Source organism: Penicillium maclennaniae, assembly GCF_028827695.1.
Source record: "Penicillium maclennaniae strain IBT 15551 chromosome Unknown utg000008l:1.0-3552695.0:1.0-3555053.0, whole genome shotgun sequence".
Lineage (NCBI taxonomy): Eukaryota > Fungi > Ascomycota > Eurotiomycetes > Eurotiales > Aspergillaceae > Penicillium > Penicillium maclennaniae.
Window position 1 is genome coordinate 1,771,441 of NW_026623220.1, and position 27,419 is coordinate 1,798,859.

General features: G+C 50.0%; 10 protein-coding genes across 10 annotated transcripts; 7 read left to right on the forward strand and 3 right to left on the reverse strand.

Annotated features, from left to right (window-relative positions):
* Positions 1 to 208: 208 nt before the first annotated feature.
* On the forward strand, positions 209 to 1,862 carry N7477_009644 (fungal specific transcription factor domain-containing protein; the record flags this gene model as incomplete). Its single annotated transcript, XM_056971305.1, has 6 exons — positions 209 to 595; positions 816 to 859; positions 910 to 930; positions 983 to 1,350; positions 1,407 to 1,578; positions 1,646 to 1,862. The coding sequence occupies 6 exons, from the start codon at positions 209 to 211 to the stop codon at positions 1,860 to 1,862; spliced, it is 1,209 nt and encodes a 402-aa protein (XP_056818284.1).
* A 695-nt stretch (positions 1,863 to 2,557) lies between these two features.
* N7477_009645 (uncharacterized protein) lies at positions 2,558 to 4,607 on the forward strand (the record flags this gene model as incomplete). The annotated part of the gene is made up of 8 exons (XM_056971306.1): positions 2,558 to 2,695; positions 2,738 to 2,878; positions 2,929 to 2,978; positions 3,026 to 3,072; positions 3,140 to 3,185; positions 3,254 to 3,936; positions 3,993 to 4,144; positions 4,263 to 4,607. 8 exons carry the CDS (start codon positions 2,558 to 2,560, stop codon positions 4,605 to 4,607), a joined length of 1,602 nt encoding a protein of 533 aa, XP_056818285.1.
* Positions 4,608 to 5,747: 1,140 nt separating this feature from the next.
* Positions 5,748 to 8,399, reverse strand: N7477_009646 (putative dynamin GTPase; the record flags this gene model as incomplete). Its single annotated transcript, XM_056971307.1, is given in 4 exon segments — positions 5,748 to 5,941; positions 5,994 to 6,126; positions 6,181 to 8,312; positions 8,327 to 8,399. The coding sequence occupies 4 exon segments, from the start codon at positions 8,397 to 8,399 to the stop codon at positions 5,748 to 5,750; spliced, it is 2,532 nt and encodes an 843-aa protein (XP_056818286.1).
* A 2,026-nt stretch (positions 8,400 to 10,425) lies between these two features.
* On the forward strand, positions 10,426 to 12,361 carry N7477_009647 (lysine--tRNA ligase KRS1; the record flags this gene model as incomplete). The annotated part of the gene is given in 3 exon segments (XM_056971308.1): positions 10,426 to 10,641; positions 10,701 to 12,156; positions 12,168 to 12,361. 3 exon segments carry the CDS (start codon positions 10,426 to 10,428, stop codon positions 12,359 to 12,361), a joined length of 1,866 nt encoding a protein of 621 aa, XP_056818287.1.
* Positions 12,362 to 13,064: 703 nt separating this feature from the next.
* Positions 13,065 to 14,395, forward strand: N7477_009648 (uncharacterized protein; the record flags this gene model as incomplete). The annotated part of the gene is made up of 3 exons (XM_056971309.1): positions 13,065 to 13,198; positions 13,327 to 13,420; positions 13,613 to 14,395. The coding sequence occupies 3 exons, from the start codon at positions 13,065 to 13,067 to the stop codon at positions 14,393 to 14,395; spliced, it is 1,011 nt and encodes a 336-aa protein (XP_056818288.1).
* Positions 14,396 to 14,736: 341 nt separating this feature from the next.
* On the reverse strand, positions 14,737 to 16,304 carry cox15 (cytochrome c oxidase assembly protein cox15; the record flags this gene model as incomplete). The annotated part of the gene is made up of 3 exons (XM_056971310.1): positions 14,737 to 15,770; positions 15,821 to 15,852; positions 15,916 to 16,304. 3 exons carry the CDS (start codon positions 16,302 to 16,304, stop codon positions 14,737 to 14,739), a joined length of 1,455 nt encoding a protein of 484 aa, XP_056818289.1.
* A 334-nt stretch (positions 16,305 to 16,638) lies between these two features.
* N7477_009650 (uncharacterized protein) lies at positions 16,639 to 18,157 on the forward strand (the record flags this gene model as incomplete). The annotated part of the gene is made up of 3 exons (XM_056971311.1): positions 16,639 to 17,161; positions 17,229 to 17,312; positions 17,364 to 18,157. The coding sequence occupies 3 exons, from the start codon at positions 16,639 to 16,641 to the stop codon at positions 18,155 to 18,157; spliced, it is 1,401 nt and encodes a 466-aa protein (XP_056818290.1).
* Positions 18,158 to 18,781: 624 nt separating this feature from the next.
* On the reverse strand, positions 18,782 to 20,129 carry N7477_009651 (uncharacterized protein; the record flags this gene model as incomplete). The annotated part of the gene is made up of 2 exons (XM_056971312.1): positions 18,782 to 19,998; positions 20,048 to 20,129. 2 exons carry the CDS (start codon positions 20,127 to 20,129, stop codon positions 18,782 to 18,784), a joined length of 1,299 nt encoding a protein of 432 aa, XP_056818291.1.
* A 1,492-nt stretch (positions 20,130 to 21,621) lies between these two features.
* On the forward strand, positions 21,622 to 24,953 carry abd1 (mRNA (guanine-N7)-methyltransferase; the record flags this gene model as incomplete). The annotated part of the gene is made up of 5 exons (XM_056971313.1): positions 21,622 to 22,835; positions 22,889 to 23,055; positions 23,466 to 23,842; positions 23,902 to 24,173; positions 24,239 to 24,953. 5 exons carry the CDS (start codon positions 21,622 to 21,624, stop codon positions 24,951 to 24,953), a joined length of 2,745 nt encoding a protein of 914 aa, XP_056818292.1.
* A 729-nt stretch (positions 24,954 to 25,682) lies between these two features.
* On the forward strand, positions 25,683 to 27,367 carry N7477_009653 (UNC93-like protein; the record flags this gene model as incomplete). The annotated part of the gene is made up of 4 exons (XM_056971314.1): positions 25,683 to 25,949; positions 26,017 to 26,331; positions 26,383 to 27,005; positions 27,058 to 27,367. The coding sequence occupies 4 exons, from the start codon at positions 25,683 to 25,685 to the stop codon at positions 27,365 to 27,367; spliced, it is 1,515 nt and encodes a 504-aa protein (XP_056818293.1).
* Positions 27,368 to 27,419: the final 52 nt, after the last annotated feature.

Consider the following 27,419-nt stretch of genomic DNA (forward strand, 5'->3'; position numbering starts at 1 on the left):
AGACGTAGTCTCTCAGCATCCCAGCACTCAGCGACCCCATTTACCGAGATTGTGGATACAAATTTGCACACAAAAAGCCTCGAGTTTTATGGCGCGTCTTCTTCCGTGGCATTCCTCCGACACGTCGATGATATATCAGGCAATGACACTAGCGAGCAACTAGTGGGGAGAACAGAGCCTTCATTAGCTTCTATGCTACACAACACTAATGTTCAGCCATATTCAACGCCAAGTATCGTGGCGGGAATTAGCAATGACAGCAACGATCGATTTTACTTTTCGAGTGGGCAGAAAGTTTCTAGACGCCTACTTTAGCAATATTCACTGCATTCAGCCTATTTTCGACGAAGAGGAGTTTTTGACTCGCTGTGAAGATTTATGGTTTGGCAAGCTTGAGAGGCAGCCTGTTTCTTTTGTTGCCCTCTATTACGCAACCTTGAGCCTAGGAAGCCTTGTGATGGTTTGGGATGAAAGGGAGATATACGGCGAAGATCGTTTCTCATGGAGCCGAAAGCTTTTCAATCAGGCTCTTGGGGTTGTAACGCAGCTGGGATCGGGGACAGATTTGGAGATGGTTCAGTGCTACTATATGATGGTACATAGGTTAAGATCTTCTTTATTGGTACCAAATTACTAACTGCAGTCCACATTCAGGGAAAAGTGTGTCAACACGAGCTAAATCCACATGGTATTCATGACACTCAATATGTTATCCTTTTCTGAGCTAATGGCAAGTCATAGTGGCATATTTGTATTCTGGACAAGCTACTAGAACTGCTTTGGCAACTGGGCTGAACCGCTTACCTTATGGAAAGCCTTCTGACCCCAGGTCGTCTACTACAGCAGCAAAGACGTGGTGGTAAGTTTTGAACCAAAAAGCTTTTTTCCGTTCCGGGCTGACTTAATTAGGGCTGTTTATTGGCTTGATATGTAAGTTGTTGCAATAGCTCAACAGAAGCAATATCAAACTGACACGCAACAGACAGACGAGCTTTGCACTTGGCAGACCAGACAGTTTAGGCCCCGATGAGTATCACACCCAGGATATTCCGGGAACTTCGGGGTCTTTCGAGGGAGACCATGCTACCAGCAGTCTTCATGTGCTACAGGTTGTTCCATGCATGGTTAAACTGGCAAGTATCATGCGAAAAGTCAGCCTTAGGCTGTACAGTCTACCATGTCCCTTGCGGGAAGAACTCTCTCGGGCAACAGAGTTGGACGCGCAGCTGGACTACTGGTTCCAATCAATTCCTTGCCATTTGAAGCCGGAAAATACGACTGCCCATGCATCACCTTTAAAGCGCACAACAGCAAGCTTTGTCAAGAAGCAATCGGTCGTATTGATGACACGTACGAACAATCCAGTCCCCTGCATCCCGAGAGACTCTTGCTAACTCCACATCTAGGCTACTACAATCTTCGGATGATAATATTTGGCAAGTCCTTAACAGTAACCAAGGGGACTGAGGCGGAAATGGCGACAATCCGCGAATGTCAACAGAAATGCATTGAATCTGCGAATCAAGCAATCGATCTTGTTTATGATACATTTCGAAACTCCGACTTCTTCCAAACCTGGTACGTTAATCTTCCGCCGTTTTTTTTTACTTCGAGCAGTTGCTAAGTAATAATCTCTTTCTAATAGGTGGTATAATTCAACGTATATATTGTTCGCAGTTAGTGTTCTCCTCACTGGGATTTTTCGCGGCTTTTCACAGGACAAAAAAGCACTCGATACGCTTTTCAAAAAGGTTGATCGTGCAATTGCTATTCTGGATGTTCTGAGCGAGTGTGTCGTGACTAGAAATGCGACCATTATCATCAAAAGAACGCTTGCTCGGGCAAAGAAAGTATCAAAATGAGAGCCTCACGTGCAGCAAAGGTCCTCCATTATACAGGCCCAAAATGACCAACAAGGTTCCACAAGTGATGGGTTTATCTCCGATCACGCATCTGATTTGCTCCAACTGGATGATGCTGACATTGATTGGGCAAATCTTGAATTACCCATGGATGATAGCCAGCAGGCTCTGTTTTGGGTTGAATGGGGACATCTTCTGAATGACTTGGGTGCATAGAAACCTCAAATTTGGGACTTTGAAAGTCTTCAAATAGCCCTCTACCTTCTAACCTCTAGTCGAGAAGAGCGCTGCTTGTCTAAGTCCATTTTATTGAAGTTAAAAATAAATATGATTCTCTTGCAACTCCAGCTCACAAGAACTCTATGTAATATGGTTGGAGATACTAGAGACAAATGCAATCTGGAAGGATCTGACCAAGAGAGCAAGAAAAGGAGAGTAAGGCAACAAAGACTAAACTTACATATCCGGACGGCTCGGACAATTACTGCTCGGGGTAGTCGAAGACTGTTCAGCTTCCGCCGGTTGTCCCGCCGGCTCGAATCCTCAGGCCTTCCCCACAAGTATCAACGCCACAATATGGGGTCCACATATGAATTCAGATCACGATACATAAAGCAAGGTCCAGGGTTGAGGTCAACTTCAATCATGTCCTTCTGAATCCAGGGGGTTTGCTTTACTATTCAGTCAGTTCAGAAATGGATAACACGCAAGAGAAATCAGCTTGTTTCGACTCGCAAAGTGATCACATCGAAGATGCCCAAACCGCGGAACCACAGGTGAAAGATTTGGATGATCCTCACAATTGGCCTCAATGGAAGGTATCAGGTCCTCGAGTAAGTTGTATAGGTTCAGATGGCTGATACCATTCAATACAGAAAGAGATCAACTTCGCCCTTTTGACCTTCCACTCATTGATGACGAATTTTGTGGGAGCTGGTATCATTCCAGCCTATACCATCTTTGCCGAGGAGTTCGGTGTCACTGTATCTGAAGTCAGCTATTTTACATCAATTCATGTCAGTATCTGGAGACTCCATTCCATATCCCATCGCTAATCTAGAAGCAGATCCTTTTTACTGGTCTTTTCCCCTTTGTCCTAGTCCCATTCTCAAACAGGTATGGCCGTCGACCGGTCTGGCTTGCATCCACGCTTCTTGCTGCAGCATTCAACATTGGCTGCGCGAAGAGTACCGACTATACCACTATGCTGGTATGCCGTATCTTTTGCTCGATATTTCTTAGCTCGCCCCTCGCTTTAGGAGCTCTGGTGATTGTAGAGAGCTTCCACGAGGACAAGCGCAGCATTCGAATGGGAGTCTGGGCGTGAGTTACCTTTTATTTTCTGTCTTGTTCCGCTGTGCATATATCAAAGCTAATCTCGCTGGCCCTAGTGTAATGATTACCCTCGGACCTCCTCTTGGACCACTTCTGATGGCCTTTGTGACAGAGAGAGCAGGCTGGCAATGGATCTACTGGATCTTCGCCATAATTAGTGGAGTTCAATTTGTCTTACAGGTGTTCCTCGGCTCCGAGACACGATATGTGAAAGACTCCGGAACAAGCAGCAAATCCAAGGGCATCCGGGAATCATTCGCAGTCCGCCGGATCGACCTAAGTCCCTTCACATGGGCCGAATTTTATCGTCCAATCAAGCATATCAAATGCATAAGCATGCTGGTTCCCATCTATGCCCACAGCATGATTTTCAACATCGTCGCGGGGATGCTCACGGTAGAAATCCCACAGCTTTTCGCCGAACGGTTCAATTTCGGAGCCGAGCAGATTGGCTTGCAATTCATCGGAATTATTACAGGTACAGTTCTCGCCGAGTTTTTCAATGCAGCAGTGCTGTGTACTATGCGGCGACGTGCGGCACGGCGGCATGATAAGATGCCCAGGCCAGTGAACTTCCTGCTTGTCAGTTACCTTGGATTTGTATGTGTTATTGCGGGTTTAGTTGCGTTCTGCATATGCATGGGAAATACGAAACCTCTACACTACAATGTCACTCCCATTATTGGGATTGGGGTTGCAGGATTTGGAAACCAGGTCGTGGCGACGTTTTTGGTCAATTGTGAGTTCTCTCTCTGTAAATGCGGATGAGCACGACACTGATATGTAATTGCACAGATGTAATCCAGGTGCATACGGAAAATACTTCTTCGGTGTCCATTTTGCTGGGTTTCCTCCGTCAAACATGGTCTTTCATTGGGCCGTTTTGGTTCCCGTCCATGTTTGAAAATCTTGGAATGCATGGATCTGCTGGGTTGCTTGTTGGGATAGTAGTTATGAGCATATTGCCGTTGATGTGGCAGCATTGGAGGACGCACCGACAGTAGATGTTATCCTCGATCAAATCGTTATGGCCGAGCAGAATCTATGTGAAGCTGTTAGATGCAGAAGCGTGGCTTCAGAGTTGATCACTCGATCCCAGCCAATCTCATCGTCAGCATGAGTGACGAAAAAAGCTCTGAGTTCTTCATCCATCAGAGTGAGACTTGCATGATGCAGTGGCAACGCGTCACGGAGACTTTCCATTTCCAATTCCTTGACTTCAGTAAAACTATCGGTTTCATAGATAACTTCGAGTTCTTCGTCCTCAAGATCCTCTGCATGACTTCTACGCGAGTCGAAATCAGAAGCCACCGCAAGAGCGCGAGACTGATGCTGGAGATCGAACGAAAATGCAAAACAGCGAGATGCTCCAAATTCGACGAAACCCGCACCATCGCCAAAAGTCAATAGCACCGGTTTGATTTCGAACCCATGCCATCAAGCGTTCTTCGGCGGATCTGCCCACCAATTGCGGTTTTATATCAGCTGTTAGATATCCAGGACTGACTAGAGCGCGTGGAATCCATGCTGACTGGAAAGCCTCGTTGGAACCGTCGTCTTCGCCCGCCGTCTGACTTATCGTCTTGGAGGAACTGTTTAGCCTTTTCTAAAAGTAAGAACATTACTTTCTGTCCTAGGCCTTTCCGACGTAGTTCAAGTGCTGTAACATGAAGCTTTTTAACTAGGAAAAGAGGGCTATGATCAAGCTCGTTCCCCTATACGCCAGTTCCTCTTTGCACTGGATGGCCCTTGTACTTGGTCTTGACTGCTCTATATCGATCAAAGACTTTGAAGGCCATATCGCACGTTTCCTCGCTGGGCTTTTCCATCCTTTCCCAGAATTCAGAGCGTATGTCCTCTCGATGAATACACCGGGCTAGAGCGTTGGCGACAGTGGCACCATCGCAAGTGCATTCGGCGACAAAGTTTTTTATTTACTTGAAATCGCCCATTTCCTCATCTGTAAAAAAGAGCCGAATCTTCAGAGTTCGTGCCGTGTTATTGGAGATGGTGTACTCGTGCTCTTCAATGTCCTGTTCGCGATCCATACATTCGCTCTCATCTTCCTCCACCATTCTTCTTCCTCGGAGTTATCGAATCCGTTGTATTCAAAGTCATCTTCTGTCAATTTATTGTCTGAAGTCTATTTCCCCGGCTTACGTAATGGTCAGGTAACGCTCAGTGAGCGAGTTCACCGATTATGTAATCAGGGGCGTGCTCAGTACTACTCAGTGAGCAAAAAGCGGCAAGGACTGAGCACTAAAACGGAAAAGGAACGCCAAGAAGTGGCAGAGGAAATCAAGTACCTAGGTTTAGAATGATCTTGTAGGTTGCCGTTTTAAAAGTAGATGTGGGTTTTCAAGTTTCCTGTATTCCTACATTTCTTTCTTCGAGTTTTCTCGTGATTTTCCTCATCCATCAAACGATCTCATGTTACTCCCAACAAATTGCCCATCAATGCTAAGACAAACCCTCGTCTTCGATTCTCCACTCAACTCTTCAGGTCCCCTCGAGAAGCCGTTACTCGGCGTGGCTACCCCCTGAACTTCGTTACTCCGCTTCTACAACTTCCAAGATTTCCTCAGTGAAGGTGCCAATGTCAGAGCTCTCGTCTTTACTCTGGTGGACTGCGGCGAGCCACTCTTGAGCTTGGGTGAGCTTGACTCTTTCCTTGGTCAATACATTCCGACGGGCCTGCCGCTCAGGATCTTCCGCCATCAACTCCATACAACGTTCGAAGGCTACTGATCGTTAGTAATCGGCAAATTTGCATTTCTGGGCGGACCAGTGACTCACAATTGGCGTTCAATTCGGTGTTGATGACCTCGATCAATTCATTCTGACATTTGTCGAATATGTTGAGGTAAGCACGCTGGCAGATGACGTCCAGGAAGCGCGAGCTGGCGATCTGGTAGTATCCGCGGGAACTCTATAGCAGAGGGTTAAATATTTTGAGTTCCGAAGATGAAGAGCAATCACTTACAGCCATCATATCCAGTTCTTGTGAGAATTGGTCAGGCCCGAGGTCGTCAGGGGCCTTGCTGAGCTTTGGGCCATCTTCCGTGGCATGGGCATGCACCTGAAGCCAAGCCTTACCCCGGGAGGCTTGGCGGGTTCTGGATAGTGCTGCCAGTGCCTCCAGAGAAGCTTCCTTGTGCTGAGCCTGGGCCATGGTGAACGGATTGTCATTTTCGATGCAGCAATGAGTATCCACATCCAGAAGGTAATTGGCGCGCAGTCGTAAAAGATAAGTCGTGATAATCCGGTGCAGCTCTCGATAGAGCCCGGTCTGGCGATACTGGGCAATCACGTCGTCCAGAGAATTAATCAAGACCTGTTGGACAATACCATGGGTAGCAATAACAAAAGCATTTGCGAGTACATTCCAGTTCTTGACACTTTCCTTGTTCAGCTTTTCAATTGCACTGGGGTCAATCTGGTTGGGAATCCCAGCGCGGTGGGACTCTTCCTTGATTAACCGGATTCCATCCAGCGTGAATTTAATGAACGGCCCCGTCCACTCCCTAAAACACGCAGTTTTGTAGATCTTTCCAACGCAATCCTTTGCCTGAGTCGAACCACTTGGAGCATTGACGATTTGCGCCTTCCGATCAGGTGTTTTTACTTCAAGGCCATTCGCTTTTCTCTTTCGAGCAGGAGAGCCCGAGGCAATGACCATCTCGGCGTCGGGATCGTACTTCTCGCTCATGCAGATGTTGTCACTGTCGGTACACGTGCGCAGCGTCGGGCGTGTAATTTCTAGGGCCGTCTGAAAGTCTTTTACCAGATCGCACCATTTTCTTCCGAAGCTAGTCCCACCCTCGAATATCCATCGAAGCTTGAGACCTAGAGTGATCGTCTTCTCCATTAGAACCCGCTGCACATCCTCGGAAGGAGAGTCTGGGAGAGTGTCCAGCTCAGCATCAATGCGATTTCCTTTCTCGTCAATTTGGCGAATGATGGAAGGCAGGGATTTCTGAATTTGCTCCATGAGCGTAGCTGACAGAGCGACTTGGAGGCGGCGGGTTCCGAAACGGTGATGATAATCAGCCATTTTCACGGACCAGAAAGGATCCGCAAAAAAGGCGTCCTCTTCAGTGAGTGCATCGTCGTGCAGTATTTCTGGATCGGTATTGTTTCTGACCACGAAGTATCCATGGCCTAAACCATACACCTTCCCTTCCAAAATTTCTTTGTACTGCGTGAACGACTCGAAAGAAGCCAGTCTGTCTGGTTTCGTCAACACCCCGAGTGTTCTCTCCTTTGCTCCCTTGATTCTTCCAATCAGGCGTGCCGCATTCGAATTTCCAGCATCATCTGTCATGGACAAAGTGAGGAGAACGATGCAGTGTTCCTCAGAAATGTAATGCTTGACAAGGTTCTCGACAAGAAGCACCAAGTAATTCTCGGCTTCGTGCTCGGCCTGGCTGATGACCCCTGGGAGGTCATAAAAGGACAAGGCTGGAAATTTGGGCCCAGAAATGTCGAGACGAACAACATTTGGGGAGAACTTGACTTCAATGGTCTCCTCGGTAAGTGCATTTTTTCCCGGAACATAATGGTGAAAGTCCGCACCGGGGTTCAAAATTGCGAGCTGTGCCCACCAAATTGCGTCTTGAATTTTGCTTTTGTCTGTCAACGTGATGAAAAGCTCATCTTCTTGGTCAATTACTTGAAGCCAAGGACCGAGGGGCTCGCTCTTCTTTAACATAGCCCTGAACTTCCTGTTGGCATCGTACCAATATCGAAAAGAAAGAAAAATGGTGCATTTCCATGATTCTTCGGGCTCACATTCGGAAAGGTTGATTTCCATAGGACACCGAGTGCAGGTGCCAGCACTTCGGGGCACCTTGATCTCGGAAAGCCCCTCGATGAGGGAACTCTTACCGGTGCTTTGGTCGCCAACCACGCAGATCTTTGGCAAGGTGATTTTACTGTCTTCGATGCCCAAATGACTCAAATCTTGAATTTTTTTGACAAGAGTCTTCATGTCCAAGGCGAGGACATCGAGACTCGATGAGGTAGGGACTGCTTCACTTCCCACGGGGTGGAGCAGATGAGGAGGAGTCTCCATGGCCAAGGGAGCGAGAGTGGCCGGAGTCTCAAGCTCTGTGTCTGTGTAAGCATACTCGCAAGGGCGATGAAGAGATCTGACGACGGACCTTCTGACTTGGGCCGTAGAGATGGGAGATGGGAACGCATATTGGGAACTTCTCAACACTGCAGCGCTGGCGTCACAGCCTAGGATGAACAACAATAGAAATCACTTGACAGCGAGCTGGGTTCAATGAGATTTGGGATTGATTGAGATAGAACCTCATACGGTAGATGTGTTGAAGGAAGAGCAAGAGTCGACGGAAATGAAAAGATTGAAGTACTTGAGGATGGTGGGTGATGAATGATAGGGAAGAGTGAAGAGAACTGAAGATTTGTGAAGGATGGTGAAAGAACAATGGAAAATTGCAAATGTGGGTGAGAGTGGAAATCAAAATGGGAATGGGAAAGGAATTGAGAACAAAAGTAGTGACGAGGATGCAAGTTACAGATGGTCGAACAGGATCAAGGAGATTTACCATCGATCTCACTTAGACCTCTTCTCAGCTTGTGTTTCAGCGGTGCCTAAGCGTCTTCTTGACCTCCTTCTCCTCCAAGTCTATGATGCTGATGGCAAGATCGAGCAATTTTTGCCCGATTATTTAGACCGGTCTACCGACCCCCGGTTTAGAAAAGAACTCGAACCTGAGGCGATCGAATCTCTATCTCTTGAAAGCTCCCTGGTAGCAGAATCGAATTTCGCAAGCTGCTTTTATCTATAAGCATGCCTGGAAATTCGTTTGAAGGGTTCATTCACTGTATGAACCAGCATCTCTTTCTCGTCCTTGTCCACCTCCATCTGCCTTGTCCTGCGCTTACTCTCGCTTCTATTCTGCTTCCCCATCTCATTCTCTGCTCTTGCTGTACTTTTATACACGCCTTTGGTGCATCTACATCTATCTCTGCAAACCACGCCATCCGTATCGCTACGATGAGAGCTCTGAGACCTTTTTCTGGCAGATCTCCGACCAAAGACCATCTTGAACAGGGTGAACTCAACAAGCACAGCTCTTTGTTGCGCGTAGAGATCGAGAGGAGCTCTCAGTCGGATATTGTCGCTGATACCTCGGATACGCCGTATGTCAATTGGAGATTATCTTTGCTCGCACGGGGCACTCTGGAGACGACATTAACGCTTGCGGGGTAACCAATCGCCCCCATCGAGATGGCAATACGCGCCCCTTCATTGGAAACCGTGGACGAGTCTGGTAGTTTTGTGAGGAGCGAGGTGAACCAGACGCCTCTTACCTTCTTGTTGGCATGATCATTATCAACAGGTTTCGTTCAGGACATTGAAACGAACCACCGGTCGGCCCGAACTCCGAGCTTCGGATAACAAATTCGAAAGAATCGCGCTACCTGGATCATAGAGGCCATATCGAAGCTTCAAAAGGGCGATTACGATGATAAATTTGGCATTCCGCGCTTCATAGATGATACTTTGGCTTTCGCCGACTATCCCACCGAGCACGGTATGGGGGCTAAGTCCCTCCCTTTCGTGGTTGAATCTTGCTTCTCTCACCCGGGAGCGAAGTGTGCAATGCTCAACTATACCCAACGGCCCTAAGCTGAATATTACACTTTTACCACAAATCACCTGAAGCTGACCGTCCACTGCGCTTTTGATTGTACATGCATGTTTCGGCCTTCAGGTGTTCAAAGCAAAAAACGGAGATCTTTATCCTACGTGCAATTCGACAAAAACCAATAGTCCCAAATGATGGATTGACCGGATGTTGACCTAGACCAAAGCTAATACATTGGTAACGTTGGTCGCATGCCAGCGATGGACGTATAGATATAGATGCGACGGCAGCGGCGGGGTAGAGCCCCACAGTCGTGCCCTAAGCCCTAACTCCAAATTGGGTAATCCTGAAGTATGACCAAATTTTTGTGAAGTAGATGGAATTGCAAATGCAATGAAAGTGTACTTATAGTTTGAAATAACCCAACACCAGTAATGAATGCGCACACGATCAACAACTCCCAAAAACATTGGAATGAGTCACCGACAGCTGCCATAAGGTAGTCGTGACCGCCCAATCAAACAGCCCCGCTGTCACTCCCGCCCAAAATTTCGCGCGCCCCTCCATCTTCATCCCACATCCACTTCGATCCCTCTGTAACAACCATCATGTCGGATCCCAACGCTGTCAAAGAGGCCGAGGTCTCCATGGCCAACCTCTTGCTCGACGAGGTCACCGGCGAGAAGGTGTCCAAGTCCGAATTGAAGAGACGCCAGAAGCTCCGCGAGAAGGAGGCCAAGAAGAAGGAGAAGGAGGCCGCTGCTCCCCCCAAGGCCGAGAAGAAGACTTCCGCCGAAGATGACGAGGCTAACCTTACTCCCAACGTGAGCATAATTGGCGGATCTACGCGATTATCAGGCTAATTTCTAATTCCGTTCTACAGCAATACTTCGAAATCCGAACCAAGAAGGTCCAGAAGTTGCGCGAGACCAGATCCCCCAACCCTTACCCCCACAAGTTCCAGGTCACCAATGATCTGCGCGAGTTCCTCAAGGAGCACGAGGGCCTCCAGAAGGGCGAGCAGAAGCCCGACATCCCTGTCCGCATCGCTGGGCGTATCTTCACTAAGCGTTCCTCCGGCGGCAAACTGATCTTCTACGATCTTCGCGCCGAGGGTGTCAAGGTCCAGGTTATGTGCCAGGCTCAGAATGCCACCGGCAGCGTCCCCTTTGAGGAGCAGCACGAGCACTTGCGCCGTGGTGACATCATTGGAATCGTCGGTTTCCCCGGCCGTACAGCCCCCAAGAACCGCCCTGACGGTGAGCTGTCGATCTTCGCTACCGAAGTTGTTCTCTTATCTCCCTGCCTGCACGCCATTCCCTCCGAGCACTATGGTTTCCAGGACAAGGAGCAGCGTTTCCGCCAGCGCTACTTGGATCTGATCATGAACGACCGCTCTCGCAATATCTTGCGCACTCGTTCCAAGGTTGTCACGTATATACGCAACTACTTCGATCAGCGTGATTTCACTGAGGTGGAAACCCCTATGATGAATGCCATTGCCGGTGGTGCTACTGCCAAGCCATTCGTCACTCACCACAACGAACTTGACATGAAGCTGTTCATGCGTATCGCCCCCGAGCTTTACCTCAAGATGCTCATCGTCGGCGGCATGGAGAGGGTCTACGAGATTGGCAAGCAGTTCCGAAATGAAGGCATTGATCTCACGCACAACCCGGAATTCACCACATGTGAATTCTACCAGGCGTATGCCGACATGTACGACTTGATGGACTTGACTGAAGACCTTGTCTCCGGCCTTGTCAAGCACGTGACTGGTGGATATGAAACTACCTTCCACAGCCAGGACGGCCAAGCCCACACTGTCAACTGGAAGGCCCCTTGGAGGCGAATTGAGATGATCCCCGCTCTGGAGGAGGCCACCGGCGAGAAGTTCCCGCCTGGCACCGAGCTCCACACCCAGGAGACCAACGAGTTCCTCAAGAAGATCCTCAAAAAGATGAATGTGGAGTGCGCACCTCCCCTGACCAACGCCCGCATCCTTGACAAGCTGGTCGGTGAGTTTATTGAAGATACCTGCCAGAACCCCAGCTTCATCATGGGCCACCCCCAGATGATGTCGCCTTTGGCCAAGGCCCACCGTGATCACCCTGGTCTCTGCGAGCGTTTCGAGGCTTTTGTCATGGGCAAGGAGATTTGCAACAGTTACACCGAGTTGAACGATCCCTTTGATCAGCGCATGCGCTTCGAAGAGCAGGCCAACCAGAAGAGCCAAGGTGACGACGAAGCTCAGTTAATCGACGAGACCTTCTGCCAGTCTCTCGAGTACGGTCTCCCCCTACCGGTGGTTGGGGTATGGGTATTGACCGTCTGGTCATGTTCCTGACAGACAACTACTCCATCAAGGAGGTTCTGGCTTTCCCCATGATGAAGGATGACAAGACCGCTGAGCAGCACAAGTCTGCTGCCGAGATTGCCGGTATTGAGCCTTCTCCTGAGGAGGGAATTCGTATGTTGTTGCTTTCCGCTAACTTACATGAGCCGATTGAACTAACGTTAAATTTGCAGCCCACAAATAATTGACATAAATTATTTTCTGGGATGGATGCTCGATGATCTCATATCCCAATTCGGAAGTTGATGTATTTTCGATTTGTGATAACTGTACTGGTTGTGCATGTGGTTTCGATGAATTGTATGAGAAATGCATTATATAAAAATGACCAGTCAAAAACTCAACCTTTGAGAACTCAACGTAACTTGAAGTTCGCTCCAGATCTAATCAACACCTTCCGTAATATACAGCAGAGCTTAGTGCCGCAGATGTCAACAGCCAATGGTACGGTGTATGTCAATCAAGCCCAGTTTGACAAAGGGTGGAAGATGCACGAATGCTGATTGATGAACAGTGAGTTCCAGGCATCGATGATGATAACAAAAGTCGCTATAAGCACTGGCAACGATGTCTTGTGAGTGTGGGTCAATAGTGAGCGATTTATACATCAGGGCCTGTTAGCTTTCACCGCAGATTTCTTCAGGAGATCTCCGTTATTAACATCAGATGGTCGAGATTCAAATGTTCTATAAAAAAGGCACCTCATCCTTCATGTACCCTCTCGCAATCACTTTCCTTTCTCACCATCCAGTCCCATCTACTTTCAACACCTTCCAACATTCACAACCCTGAAGGCAACTTTCATCATGAATTCTTACCCGCCTCGCCTTTCTGCTACACCTGACCCGCAGCCTGAAAGTCCATCGTCTTATGGTGGAAGCGACCAACGCGATGATCGAAGTGTTCTACATGACAATCCCCAAGATAATCTACCTCGAGTCCCCCAACCTCCTCATCTTCGTCTACTTCCTATCGAACCGAGCGTCACCATGGGACACGATGAAATGGTTGGCCTTGATCTCTATGTAAGGTGTTGACATTTGTACTGACCATCACTTTGATTTAGGTAAACGAACCCTTGGCTTTGAGAAAACTCCATTTGATCTCGAGTGAAAGATCCAACAATGAATCCAGCTAACATTATCTTTGATAGGCCTTACGAATGCTGCCTCCGCTTCCTGGACTGGTCTTCAGATCCATGGTCCCCCAGAAAAGACCGCACAACGGCCATGATGGTACAGATGACGGTAAGTACAGGGTCAGCAGAAGAGCAGTTCTAGAATCGAAACTACTCTAAGAACTTGACTAAGATCCTCTGGTGTCTAGAAGTCGAGATCAGAGACACAGAGCCACCAGCTACAGATCGCAACGCACGTTGTGTCGTATTCAACGAGGCGTCTCCCACACCAGGCGGTTCTTCAGGCGGTTCTTCGCCGCAGTCTTCCAAAAAGCCTCCGCCCAAGAAACCCTCCCGCAGCAAGACTCCGGCAAAGCGCCGTGCAAACGGAGCAACCTCGATTGCAAATAGCACCAACAGGTCCCTTCCGCCTCACCCTCGCCCTCACCAACAAGAGCGCAAAGCAATCATGGTTCAATTTGAAGAAGTGAAAGCACACACTGCTAAGTGTGATGACTGTGATCATCGAAATACCAATGGCATGAGTCGATGCAAGCTCTGCGGCTGGCAATGCTGCCGCAAGTGCCAGGCAATTCGTGGCGGGGATAAAACCCACGAAACCGTCCGGGGCCCGCATGTCCCAATCGCAGAGAACCTTGAAGCTCAAGCTAGCCCTAGCCTTGTTGGAACGGTAAGTCGACTCGCAAATGCTGGTCGCGCATCAAGCGTATTTGCTGATGTTGGACGTGTACCTCTCGCGGCTCATATGGTTGCTGATCGTACACCCGCTGCCGCTGAACAGGATGCTGTCAGTGCATTGATGCGTATGGGTTCCCCGCCCCCGACACAGAGCATTGGCCGATTCAATGCCGAGAGCCCCGTTCCGCCGTCTACTTCTCGCTCTGTTCGTAACGACGACGACGACGACTACAACCGCATCTTGGAGGACTTATCGGATGTCGAGACTGTGGGTGGCGATTCCACCATTACTTGGGACTCTGACCTGGATGAGAATAATGAGCAACTTGAGCCGATCCTGGAGCCCCTAGGTTTGTGTCGCCGCAACCCACCCCGTGCCTCGCGTCCTGATGATATGCGCGACTAAGCCCACGAGAGCTGTCCCTCTGGTAGGCTTGGTTGTTTTGAAATTGCCGTTATTGAGTTTGAAAGGGAACGAGCATTGGGCGTTTGGGGAAATGCTGGGGTCAAATGCAGTGGAGTCGAGTCGAATAGGAAGTCTATCTGAGATCTCACATCGATTCAAAATGAATATCAATATCATTTTTTGTCTAATACATTGTGTATATGAAGCGATATTATTTATACAGACGGGGTCGCTCCAATCGACAAGTCAGAAGGAGGAATGGAGATGGTATCAGAACACCAAGACGGATGAATGAAGCATTTCGTCTTGGTCCACATATTCGTACACTCAGTTGAAGAGTTTTAGGCAACTCGCTTAATGCCAGAGGCAGCTGCGGAAGACACCTGTTGTCCTCGGGCCTTCGCGGCCATCTGCAGCAGCTTCGCAGTGCGAGACGGATGCCAGACACGGCTGCCTAGAACCATGACCCAGGTGAGAAGGAAGAGACTGCCAGCCTGGTGGGCAGAAGCCAAATGAATGGGGACCAGGTAGAGCAAAGTGCAGATGCCAAGGGTGACCTGCATGCAGGCAAAGCCCACGACGCCGTGAACCCCCTTCCGAGCAGGTGCCGGCAGAAGACGCTTCATAGTAGGCGACTTCAAGGTGTAGGCCATCAAGGCCATGACGGAGGTGAAGGTGGTCGTGGCGAGAATACGATGGTCAAGCTGGACAAGGGAAGGGTTCTCGAGCATGTTGCGCCACCAGAGGTCAGATCGGTCCTCGTGGCGGGAGTAGCGAGGATCCCACAATTCATTGCTAGGCGGCGCCAGTCCGTTGCCCATGTAAGGGAATTCGTTGTAGATGAGACCAGCATCAAGACCAGCAACAAGACCACCAGACATAACAGTAATGAAGACCAAAGCGGCCAAAGCGGCGACAGAGCGGCGGAAGATTGCCAGACGTGGGTCCCGGAGTGCGTCAAGCTGCTTCAGACCAGATACAGGGTCCTTCATTAGACGGTGAGAGCGGAGAATAGCAAGACCATTCCACAGCATGGCGACATAGCAAGTGAAAGCAGTCCCGAGGTGAGCCGTGAGTCGGTACTGGCTGACCCGAGGATGGCTACCTGGCGCAAACAGATCATCCTTCAGACCGGACTTGACCATCCACCAACCAATGACGCCTTGGAAACCAATCAAACCAGCAATGCCACCGAGACGCAAGGCCATAGGCCCGGAGACCTTCTTGCGCGCGACGAAGTAGACAGCAGGCAGAACGAAAGACAAGCCGATGAACCGGCCCCAGAGACGGTGGATCCACTCCATATAGTAGATCGACTTGAATTCAGACAGGTTCATATGCGGGTTCAACAATTTGAACTCGGGGATGCGCGGTACTTCGCGAACTCGGACTCCCAATCTTCGGCGTTCATAGGCGGCAAGGAACCAGTGACAGGCTTCCATTCAGTGATACTCAATCTGCGCAATAAGTTGTCCAGTCAGCTTCCGATCCTCATCTAATGAGAAGCTCTATGTACGAACCCTGATTCAGTTAAACGGGTCAATCCACCGAAGACGACAATGCCAAAGACGCTTGCAGCACTACCAAGTAGCCAGTACGCAACAGACTTATTGCTGATCTCCGGGAAGCTAGCTGACTTGGCTTTAGTGGCACCCTCATGAACTGCACTTGTAAAGGAAGGGGCGGCGGCTGTTCGTCTTATACTGGAGGTGAAGAATTGGCGGTTTTTATCTGAGAAGAGAGAGGATCGGATCTTGTTCGGCTGGGGAGAGGGCATCGCGGCGAATTGGCGGACGGATTTGGCAGCGTAGCCTTGGTTTCGAAGACAATGTCGGCAAGTGAAGACATCTCTAGAAAGGCGGGGTGCAAGACCCCGCCATGCAGGCAGGGACGTCCCCAGGGAAGCCATGGTGAGAGAGTGATGGTTGAAGGAGGGAAAAAGTGAAGTCGGAATTTCGGGAGATCATGAGGTGTCACCGGATATGACCAATCAGCGGCGAGTATTTGCTAATTGAATAGTAGACATTGACAGTGCAACTTGTTTAGATCTGGCAATATGAATACTGCTTTGGTCTCATTGTCGAAGTGAGCTATGATCTATATGAACTCTTATTCGACAACTCAAGCATCAATGGAAGGCCTGATCATGAATGCCTGAGGCAACAACAGCTCTTTCGTTCGCAGCTCTCGGCCTCGCGAATTGGATCTGCGCAACGCCACTAACTCCCCATCAAACTCTCGCCATGTCGTACGCCGTCGAATCGAAGAAGCGCAAATTCCACCGAGTACTAGAGTCGATTTCTAAACCGCTTTCTTCGGAGACTACCGCGAAACTGTCGGCATCGAAGTCCGCGCCGGCCGCCGCAGCGCGGACTCACCTCCCCGGTGATCTTTCTATCAAGAAGGTCCGACTGAGCAGTAACGACAGTTCCGACGTTGCATCAATTCGAAACTCCATTTTTAAGACTTCACTTCCATCCGCACGAGTCTCATCAACCTCTTCCTCCAGTCGCCCGACTTTCGTTCCTTGGGACCGCGAACGGTTCTTGGAGCGGCTTGAGACCTTTCGCCGGGTCGATCGGTGGACACCAAAGCCAGCACCGATAAATGAAGTACAATGGGCGAAGTGCGGATGGATCTGTACAGATGTTATGCGCGTGAGTTGCGTCAGTGGTTGCGGCGGCTCCGTCGTGGTCAAAGTACCTGATGAGATCGACGAGCTTGATGGGTATGATGTCGAAAAGGTCCAGGAGCGAAAGCAAGTCCGTACGTCATTATAGCACCCGTAGATACGAGCTGCGTTAGACTTCGGAGCTAATTGGCATATTGATAGGGATGAAACTTGTGGAGGAATACGAGAAGCTCTTAAAGGAAGCGCATGGCGAGAACTGCCCATGGCGCAACAAGAGCTGTGATGGTAAGACACAAACCTACTGCATATTTCATTAAGATCCTGACGTTGATTTAGCAACCATTCAACATCTGCCATTGGCGAACCCAGACATCGCCATCGCCGGTCTTCGGGAACGCTACGTAGGCATCGCGAAATTGGGCGATAAATTACCGGCTGACGACATCATACAAGCCCCCGAAGGCTTCGACATCGAAGCGTTAATAAAAATATTGCCTGAGGATTGGTCTACAGAATCTCAAAATTCCTCGGATACACACACAGCTGAAGAAAACAATGCTGCTGATCAAGAAGAAGTTTCACAGCCGTCGACCCCAACACCAGCAGGGGCAATTTCAAAGCCTGCTATCCCTTCAACACAGCATATCAATCGAGCAGCATTAGCACTGGCCTTCTTTGGTTGGAACGCAGTAGCGGACGCAGCTGCTGGCCTAGTTAGCTGCAAGGCATGTTTCCGTCGTCTAGGTCTCTGGATGTACAAACCGAAGGAAAATGGGGATGTCACTGTCTACTCGTCATTGGAGGTGGCTAGCGAGCATATGGAATACTGTCCCTGGATAGATCGCTTCGCTCAAAGCGGAACAGGCCGGGCCGGTGAGAAGCCAGAAGAGTTACGCAGTGGCTGGGAGGCTGTGTCGGAAGCTCTCAGGGTGAAGCACCGCCGGCGCATTCGGTCCACGGCATTGGAATCGCCGCGTACTGAAAGAAGTACCTCCCCTGCGCAGACATTTGGCGGTGAAGAGGACGATGAGAAGAAGAAGAAGGCCGATCGTGAATGGTGGGCAAAAATCCGGCGGATGCGGCAGGTCTTGACGCCCAGGACTCCGCGTCACAAGTCTACTAACCCTTAGTGATATCCAATTTCCTATCTACAATCTCAAATGATTTATGTTTCATAGCGGGCAGTGTTTGTTGGTGGCGTTTTGTGGAAGGACGTTCATATTCAATTCCAAGTACTCAATATCAACTTGAGAAATCCCCAAATACACAGCGCTTGAGAATTTCAGCATATTGATGTCGAATAACTCGTGTATGCCGGCATCTAGAGGTTGACGTAACTTTCCTTCGGGACTCTCCCTGTAATGTCCACTTAGTCGTTTACTTGACCGTTCTTTTGTCGTCTATTTAAAAGAATGAATTTCGGGCACAAGGTGCCATTGAGTCACGCAAATACACGAGAGAGATACCTTGCGATCTCTACTAAGGGCTGACGTGTTATCAATATCCATGAAGATTAGCAGAAAAAAGTGCAATTTGATTACACTTTTTTGGATGCATGCAAATGAACCAGCCTCACTAGTCTCACCCCTACCGAGGTATCATCGCCTATGTGGTCCCCCTGGCACTCCTCGGGCACAAATCGCAACGTACACATGAGGCTTAAGACCAGCGCGCGAAGATTAGATTGGGAAATCTTCAGGTACCTTGCTCTCTTTCTTTCCCCCCTCCCACTCCTCTCTCCTCTTGCCTCGCAGTTACTGTTCTCCCATATCATCAGCTTCCAATTGTTCTTGTAGCTTGAGACAAGCCACTTGAAGCGCCAGCAATGAAGTCCTAAACTCATTGACTTTCTTCTTGATCTGCCAGCTTTCGAAAATCTCGGATGATTGCATCAGAGAGGCCTGCAGTTTGTTGATATCGCGATCCATTCTCTTGACAAACGCCGAGAGGTCACCCAGGTTCATAAGCTCAAGATCACCCATCTCATACTTCCGGATGGACTGCAGGGTCTCATTGTCGAGATATCGGTGCATGGAATGACTTGGATTGATTGAGTCGTACAGCTTGGCCTCGCGCTTGTTCTGGACTGTGGAGCTATCATGAGGGCTGCGGGAGCGACGTCTCTCTGGGCGCAGGAACATGTCATCATATTTTTCTATGCGTGCGGCACTATGAGGGAGTCTCTCAAGACCCAGGCGACTCCTGCTGCGATATGATGGACCAGAGGCGCCAGGCTTAGCCTGTCGGGCTACGGCATCCTCAGCGAAAGGATTGGCAATCGTAGCTGCTTCATCGGTATCAGCAATAATATTGGAAGCATTAGGCAGAGTTTCGAAGAATTCCTCTGAAGCAGGTGTGCAAAGACGTTCTGCCGGACGTCCTGCTTTTTTGAATGAAGCGCTTTTCATTGATGGCTGCTCATGGAATTCGTTGTCATTTTTCGGACCAGCTCCTTCTCCGCCTGCTTCGTTCTTCTTGTTGGGCTTGCTCTGTCTCTTCCCGGACGGTTTTCCGGATGATTCGCGCGCTTTATTGTACTCATAGCACTGCATCACATTCTCCCAGCGAGAGAGAAGATTTGAATTCATCACCCAGTCTTCATGCAACAGTTCTCCATCGGGCTTCTTTGTGAAAATGACATGATAGTATGGCTGCTTTATACGTCCTTGGGAGGTGAAATACTTGTAGTATCTCTTGCGAATGCAGGGAGCCTGCATTATAAGAACTCTGATCTGATCATCGGTGAGTTCGGCCTTCTCATCAGGGAAGTCGAATGGTAGCTTCTCAAATTTATCCCGGGAGTGCCGAATCGCTTTCGGTTTCAGCTTCTTTTCGGTCTCGCCGGACTTGGGCGTAGGGAAAGGGCTACCGAGGCCAACACGAGAGACTGTCTTGGCCTCTGCGAAACCATTGTTGGACCTTTCAGTCAGCTCCTTCTTCTTTGCCACTTTGGGGTTGACGGGTATGGTGACTGAGATAAAATCGTTGTCTCCGGGAAGATGTAGCTAAGATAGTGGGACGCTCCGCTTCTTCTCCAGTCGGGGTAATTCGCATCACGCTGGAAGCCCCCTGCACGTCTTTGGTGTTATCTTCAGACTCCATGTCATCAGGATATGTATGTTGTCGAAAACTAGTAGCTGCAGTGTATGATGTTAGTGGGATTGTGACTCTTCCCTGAGCAAGAAAGACTGGGTGGTGAGATTGTGTAGGTGATGAGGCAAGCATTAAAATTCATTTGTGGTCAAGGAAGTGGTGAGTCAGGTTCGTGCTTACCTTTCGAAATGATCTTGAAGTAGTTGGGATGGGAAAATGGTGGACGGGTGATGAAATGGGCAAGTGAGAAGTCAGGATGGTAGTGAAGCAGCTATGTGATCATAATTCTTCGCAACGAATGATGAGAAAGAGTGATGGAAGAAATCAAGCATTCGTCAAGGGCAAGAGAATATTGGGTGAGGAATGTAATGAGAGAGAAAACTGAACCAAGTACACACAGAGACCGCAAGTTTCAATATAGTACGAGTCCTCGAGAGGTTGGCTCACTGTAGCACGGGTGGATATATGACAAGAAGAAAGCACATTATCCAAGAATTTCACTGCTTCCACGGCTACCAGCAATCGAAAACGTTTTCTTTGGCCGCGGAAGGGAAGGTTCCATAGCCGTCGTGACTAGGGAGGAGAGAAAGGTCGGGAGAGCAGGAAACGGAAGACAGCACCGTCTGCTATTTGTCCACAGACAAGAATGTTGGGAAGGCTTAGTTCTAGAAGACTAGATGATCTGTCGTTTCTGTTTAAATCGTTCGCTCACTCAATTGACGTAGATAATGCGGATGCCACTTGCTTGAAGCAAACATTGGGGGTAAGAATTTCAATATGATGACCAGTGAGTGAAGAATATCCGAACAGCCAGATATGTTGAGTGGATCTCGAGATGTTTAACATCGTCCTAAAGTTCATTTCATGGAGAAGCCATCTCACAATTGTTTACTGACTTCTGTTAACTGATTAGTCGCAATATTGGAAAGGCCCCGGAGAAGACTATGTAGAGCACAACAAGATACTGCAAATCGGCCTATGCCCCCTCGTGCTCTGGAATGTTGGAAATGAGTTACTTTGCAAGTCCATTTGCGCTATGTTTAGCTAGACACTCCTCGCCCCCTTTCGATGCTACTCTTCGAGCGACTCTTGAAAACACGAATGTACAAGTTGAGTACAATAGTCGCACTTGATTGGCCTGCACCGGAAACGACCCACACCCGAGCTCCCTTCACTCGAGTCCGAGATCTTCACTTTTTACACAACTTGACCTCTCCCCTCCCGACTCTGCACCTTCTTTTGATATATTAACAAGTCAATCACCTTTGGTTAACCTCTAATACATTCTACCACCAAGTGGAAATTTCACTCGTACCGATGGAACCCACATCCGGCTCGGGGGCCCCCAAGCCACCTGCCCCCAAGTCAGCCGGCGAAGGAGAAAGGAACGGCGCATCTTCTTACCTCCAGACCGATCGTCGAACAAAATGGGCACCATGGTGACCAGAGCCGTGCATCGAATGAAGACTCAAGATTCGGACCCGCCTCGAAGCGCAGGCGAATGCAAGAACGACACCAGCCGCGGAGGCGCGATGCACCCTCAACAATGTTCTCGCGTCGCGACAGATCTCGCAGTCCGAGGAATGGCACTCCGCACGAAGACTCTCGACGGTCTCGCTCTCCGATCCATCGCCGCTCGCCGACCCCAGAAGAACCTCGGCAACGCAAACGACCTGGCGGTGGATCTCGCATGGGCGCGAGCAGGGGCGCAGATGTCTTGCGCAGACAAGAGGAGCGTGAGCGCGAGCAAGAAATGGATGCCTTGCGCCAATCTACACAACGAGGTGGGCTGGACTACGTTCGGAATCATTACAATGCCGTTCCGCAGCGCGGTCGTGAATGGCGGAAAACGGACAGCAAGATCAAGGGGCTGCGCAGCTTCAACAATTGGGTGAAAAGTACTCTGATTCAGAAATTTTCTCCTTCGGAGGAATTTGTGGCTCAGCACAACGATAGCAAGGACTGGGCTGAAGACAGCATGGGCCCGCCTATGTCGGAAGTAAAGCCATTGCTTGTCTTGGATATGGGCTGCGGCAAGGGCGGTGATCTGGGCAAGTGGGCGCAGACTCCCCAGCCGGTGGAACTCTATGTCGGACTTGACCCGGCCAATGTCTCTATTGAACAGGCGCGGGATCGGTACAGTCAGATGCTACGTCAGCGAGGTCGTCGGCCTCAATTCCATGGCGAATTCTTCACGAAGGATTGCTTCGGAGAGTTCCTTGGCGATGTCCCGATCGTCCAGCAAGTCGGCATTGACCCCAATGCTGGTCCGGGTGGCTCCATGATGGCCTCGAGATGGGGCGGCGGTGGCTTCGACGTTGTTACATCCATGTTCGCCATTCACTACGCATTTGAGACGGAAGAGAAGGCGCGTCAGATGCTTAGCAATGTTGCCGGCTGTTTGAAGAAGGGCGGCCGGTTCATTGCTGTATGCCCGAACTCCGACGTGATTGCCAGCAAGGTCAGCGCATGGCACAAGCAGCGCAAAGAGCGCGAGGCTGCCAAGGCTGCCGAGACTGAAGCCCCTGAGGATGGTGAGGTTGAGGAGGATGACCGTACTGAATGGGGTAACGAAATCTACCGAGTTCGATTCCCTGGCAAGACCCCCGAGGACGGGATTTTCCGCCCGCCTTTTGGATGGAAATACACGTACTTCATGCAGGAGGCTGTCGAGGAGGTCCCTGAATTTGTTGTGCCTTGGGAGGCTTTCCGAGCGTGAGTCATTCTTCCTGTCTTTCCTCGCATCCAATCGCTAATTTCGACTCTAGCCTGACCGAAGACTACAACCTGGAACTCCAGTATCGCAAGCCGTTCCTGGACATCTGGGAGGAAGAGAAGGACGACCGTGAATTGGGACCTCTCAGTGAACGTATGGGCGTTCGCAACCGCGCGACAGGGGAATTGAATATGACCGAAGAAGAGAAGGATGCCGTTAGTAAGTGTTTTGCGACTCGATACATACTTCCATTGCTCATCTTCCCCCAGGCTTCTATCATGCTTTCTGCTTTTACAAAGTTTAAGCCGACTATCGCTAATGGCTCCATAAACTGTACATTTATATACTCACTGTTCGCTCAGTTCAAAGTTCTCGCTCCAGAATCATACACAAGAGGAATTAATTCCAGACATGATGCATCAACTGCGCCTGTAGATGCGATAAGCTTATCAGTCCACTGTAGCCTAATCAGGACTAGCGCAGTCGCGACGCGTTCTGGATTTGGAGTGCGGCGTTGTCGGGCATACCAGTTCTTCATTTCGGCTCGCCTCTGTCTCACATATTTTTTTTCGGCAATACAGGAAGTGCATCTGGAGGCTTCCTCCTCGACATTTGCTGTCGTCTTCCAGCTCTCACCATGCCCTCCACAATCCCGCCACGCAACCGAACACTCAGTCGGCCCACCCCGCGGGCAGCAGAGATCCCCGATCTACCAGAATATGAGCCTCCAGAGGCCCCCCTCACGGCAGAAAGCCATCGTCAATTATTAATGCTTATGGAATCGCAACTCTCCCGACAACTCAAGACCCACCTGCAACACGCGGCCGAGAAACTTACCGACTCTGCAGGTGACGTGAATGAAAAGTTAAGCGACGCGCGGGTACGATACGAGCGGGCGAAAGAAAAGCGACGCGGTGCCACGGACAGTGAGAAGGTGGATATTGAACAAGATAACGAGAACGAAGAGTACCAGCGGTTAGCGGAGATGGAGAGAAAAGTCGATGATGTGACGGGCGCATGGAAGAGAAAATGCGCTCGATCATTGATTCAGAAACCCGGCTTCAGGGACTGAAAGATGCGATGGAGACTCTGAATCAAGAAGTGACTGAGGCTCAGCGTGCTGCACTCGGGGTTCGACAGACGCGTGGTCAGCGACGGCGTCAAAGAGAAGCTGCGAGCGATGATGAGGATGCCGAGGATGAGGATGATGGAGATTACGAGGGTACGCCAGAGCGAGAAACGAGGGAAGCGAACGCGCAGAATCCGCCCAGTCATCGATTGTGCAATGCACTGGACGAGGGAACAGAAAAGTGGAACAGTCAATCGTTAACGGCACGGTACGTTCCGTGCTTCTCACTCAAGTTTCGAAGATTCATGGACTAATTTGGAGGGTTGGATGCAGGTATGCGGGTAACAATAACTATATTGGTTTCTACCGCATTGTACACGACTCGAAATTCCCAGGGGACGAAGTACCACCCCCCCCGAACGCATCTACATGGTTTTCACATCTGGAAGACCCCAACGCGAACGCAGACACCGCAGGTAGTCCTTCAAATCGCCGCACGCGCAACCGGCGTGAACCCTCACCTGCAGACTCAGATGACATCGCTATCGAGAGGGAGCGCATTTCATTGAAGTGCCCCCTCACACTCCAACCATTCCGAGACCCCGTTACGAGCACGAAATGTCCCCATAGCTTCGAGCGCGAAGCCATTCAGGATATGATCTCTCGCAGCAGCTTGCAAATTCCACCTCCGCCAGGGCGAGCTGGGCGCCGCATCCGGGCAGTCAAATGCCCGGTGTGTTCCGTTCCACTCTGCAATGATGACCTCAGATCAGACCCTGTTCTACTTCGTAAGGTGCGCCGTGCGGAGGAGTTATTGGCGCGCCAGGCGGATGACGAGCTGGAGGGATCGCAGTCTCAGCAGGATCACCTTGGCCCAGTGACGCTGGCAAGCGACGCAATTGATGCGGACGAGATGGACGTGGACGTCGATGTGGACGAGGACGAGGAGGTGGATGAGGATATGAAGGTGCGGGTAAAGTCGGAGCCTATTCCCACGCAGAACAATGGTGATACGGACGAGTCATCAGAAGAGTCCGAGTCGGAGTAGACCGAGTGGACGAGTGGAGCCAGATCCACGATACCCACGTTATCCACGTTATCCCCGCGATAAGGTGTTTGGGGAGCCGAGGAAGCCACATGGGGGAGGTTTGCGAGATCAATGGAGCATTCCACACTTACACCCTTGACATACTCCCTCAGCTAGCTCTTCTATACTACATTAATGATAATGGCAAGGACCAGGATCTAGCTTCACTGCCACTGCAGGTCAGAACTGAAAAGCCCCGTGTGGGAGACTAACTCGATCGAGTTACCTCCACCTCCCCCACACAATTCAATTCGCCCCCTATTTCCTATCCATCGTGTTGGTCTTAGCCACATGCAACCGCAAGGCCAGGGTAACACTCTCGTACAAATGAGCTAGTCATGGAAATACCACTTTGTGTATCACTGGACGGAAAGGCGGTTCAGTGCAACCTGACTATCATCGCTTCAAATCGTTGGAATTTCCCCCGCAAAATGCATGAATAGCCGAACTAACGTGCTAATCCCAATTTTGTTCTGGCGCACAGTGAATGTCACCCTGCCTCGTGGTCGTTTCATTTTTTTTTCCTTCTTTCTTCTCTATAGAAACTGAGAGCTTGCCTCGCGTAACTTCACTTTAAAGCTGCTTGTCTCCTGTTTTTTTTTTTATATCTTCTCTTCCCCACACTTTTCTCCAGATCGACACTTTCCCATTCCTGATTCTCTTCTACGTTCTCATCTCTGCTCATTCACCATGGCCGGGATCGAGACCGATCCCGAGATGAAGACGGCTCGTGTGGCTACTGAAGCTACGGTTGCCCCAACCGAGTTCCAGACGTACGATGTCCCCCGCCCGGCTGGATGGATGTACAAGCGATTGGGCGCTCTCGGCTGGTATGCCTCGCCGAAGTTCCAGCTCGGCATGGTCGCCTTTGTCTGTTTCATGTGCCCCGGCATGTTCAATGCTCTGGGTGGGTTGGGTGGCGGTGGTAAATCTGACCCCAGTCTAGCTGATGACATGGTAAGTTTTTTTTTGAAATCTGGAATGTGACGCTCGCTCTTGTTTCATGCTAATTCCGTGACGACAGAACACTGCTCTGTACAGTACCTTTGCTGTAGTCGGCTTCTTCGCTGGTACCTTTGTGAACCGTCTGGGTGTTCGCCTTGCGCTCTCCTTTGGTGGTATTGGTTATTGTATCTACTCCATCAGTCTCCTCGTTTCCGTTCACAAATATGTCCCTGGCTTCAACATCTTCGCTGGTGCCCTTCTCGGTGTCTGTGCGGGTCTTTTATGGGGTGCTCAGGGTACCATCATGATGTCCTATCCCGCTGAGCAGCAGAAGGGTCGATATTTCGCCTGGTTCTGGTGTATTTTCAACATTGGCGCTTGCATGGGCAGTTTGGTAGGCATCTCTCTCTTTCGCTTTCGTATTCGCGACTAACAAATCATCTAGATTCCTCTTGGTGAGAACATTCATGTCAAGACCAACAAGAACGTCAGCGACGGTACCTACATTGCCTTCATCGTGCTCATGTTCTTCGGTGCCTGTCTGGCCCTCTTCATTTGCGACGCCGATAAAGTCATCCGTCCCGACGGTTCCAAAGTCATCTTAATGAAAAACCCCAGCTGGAAGACTGAGTTCGTCGGTCTATGGCAAACCATTAGCTCCGAGCCTTGGATTCTTCTTCTATTCCCCATGTTCTTCGCCTCCAATTGGTTCTACACCTACCAGCAGAATGGCATCAACGCTGCTCACTTTGACACTCGTACTAAGGCGCTGAATGGATTCCTCTACTGGTTCGCCCAGATCATTGCCGCGGCTCTGATCGGCCCACTCTTGGATATCGAGGGTGTGCGCCGTAGAATCCGCGCTCGCGTTGGCCTGGGTGTCGTGTTCCTCCTCACTATGGCTATTTGGGGTGGTGGTTATGCTTGGCAAAAGGGATACACTCGTGAAAGTGTCGCTGCCAAGGATTTCACCCCGACTGACTGGACCACCCCGGGCTATGTGGGACCTATGTTTTTGTACTTCTTCTATGGCATGTACGATGCCGTCTGGCAGGGCTTCGTCTACTGGTATGTTACTTATCCTTCACTCTAGTACAACACAGGGCTAATATAAAAACAGGCTGATGGGTGCCCTGGGCAACTCCGGTCGTAAGCTTGCCAATCTGGCAGGCTTCTACAAGGGTCTTCAGTCCGCCGGGTCCGCCGTCATGTGGAGTCTCGACAAGAACGAACTATCCTACATGTCCGAACTCGCTTCCAATTGGGGTCTCCTCTGTGGTGCACTTCTGATCGCCGCCCCAGTCGTCTGGATGAAGATCCAGGACAGCGTCCCTATCGAAGAGGATTTGCGCGGCACAGACGAGACTCTTGAGGACGTCCTTCCCCCTGGTGCTATTGAGCACAAGCGCGCTGGTGGAGACGCCATCTAAATTGGCATTTTTTTTTCTCCATTCTTTCTTAACCGCGGGAAATGGGGTCTCC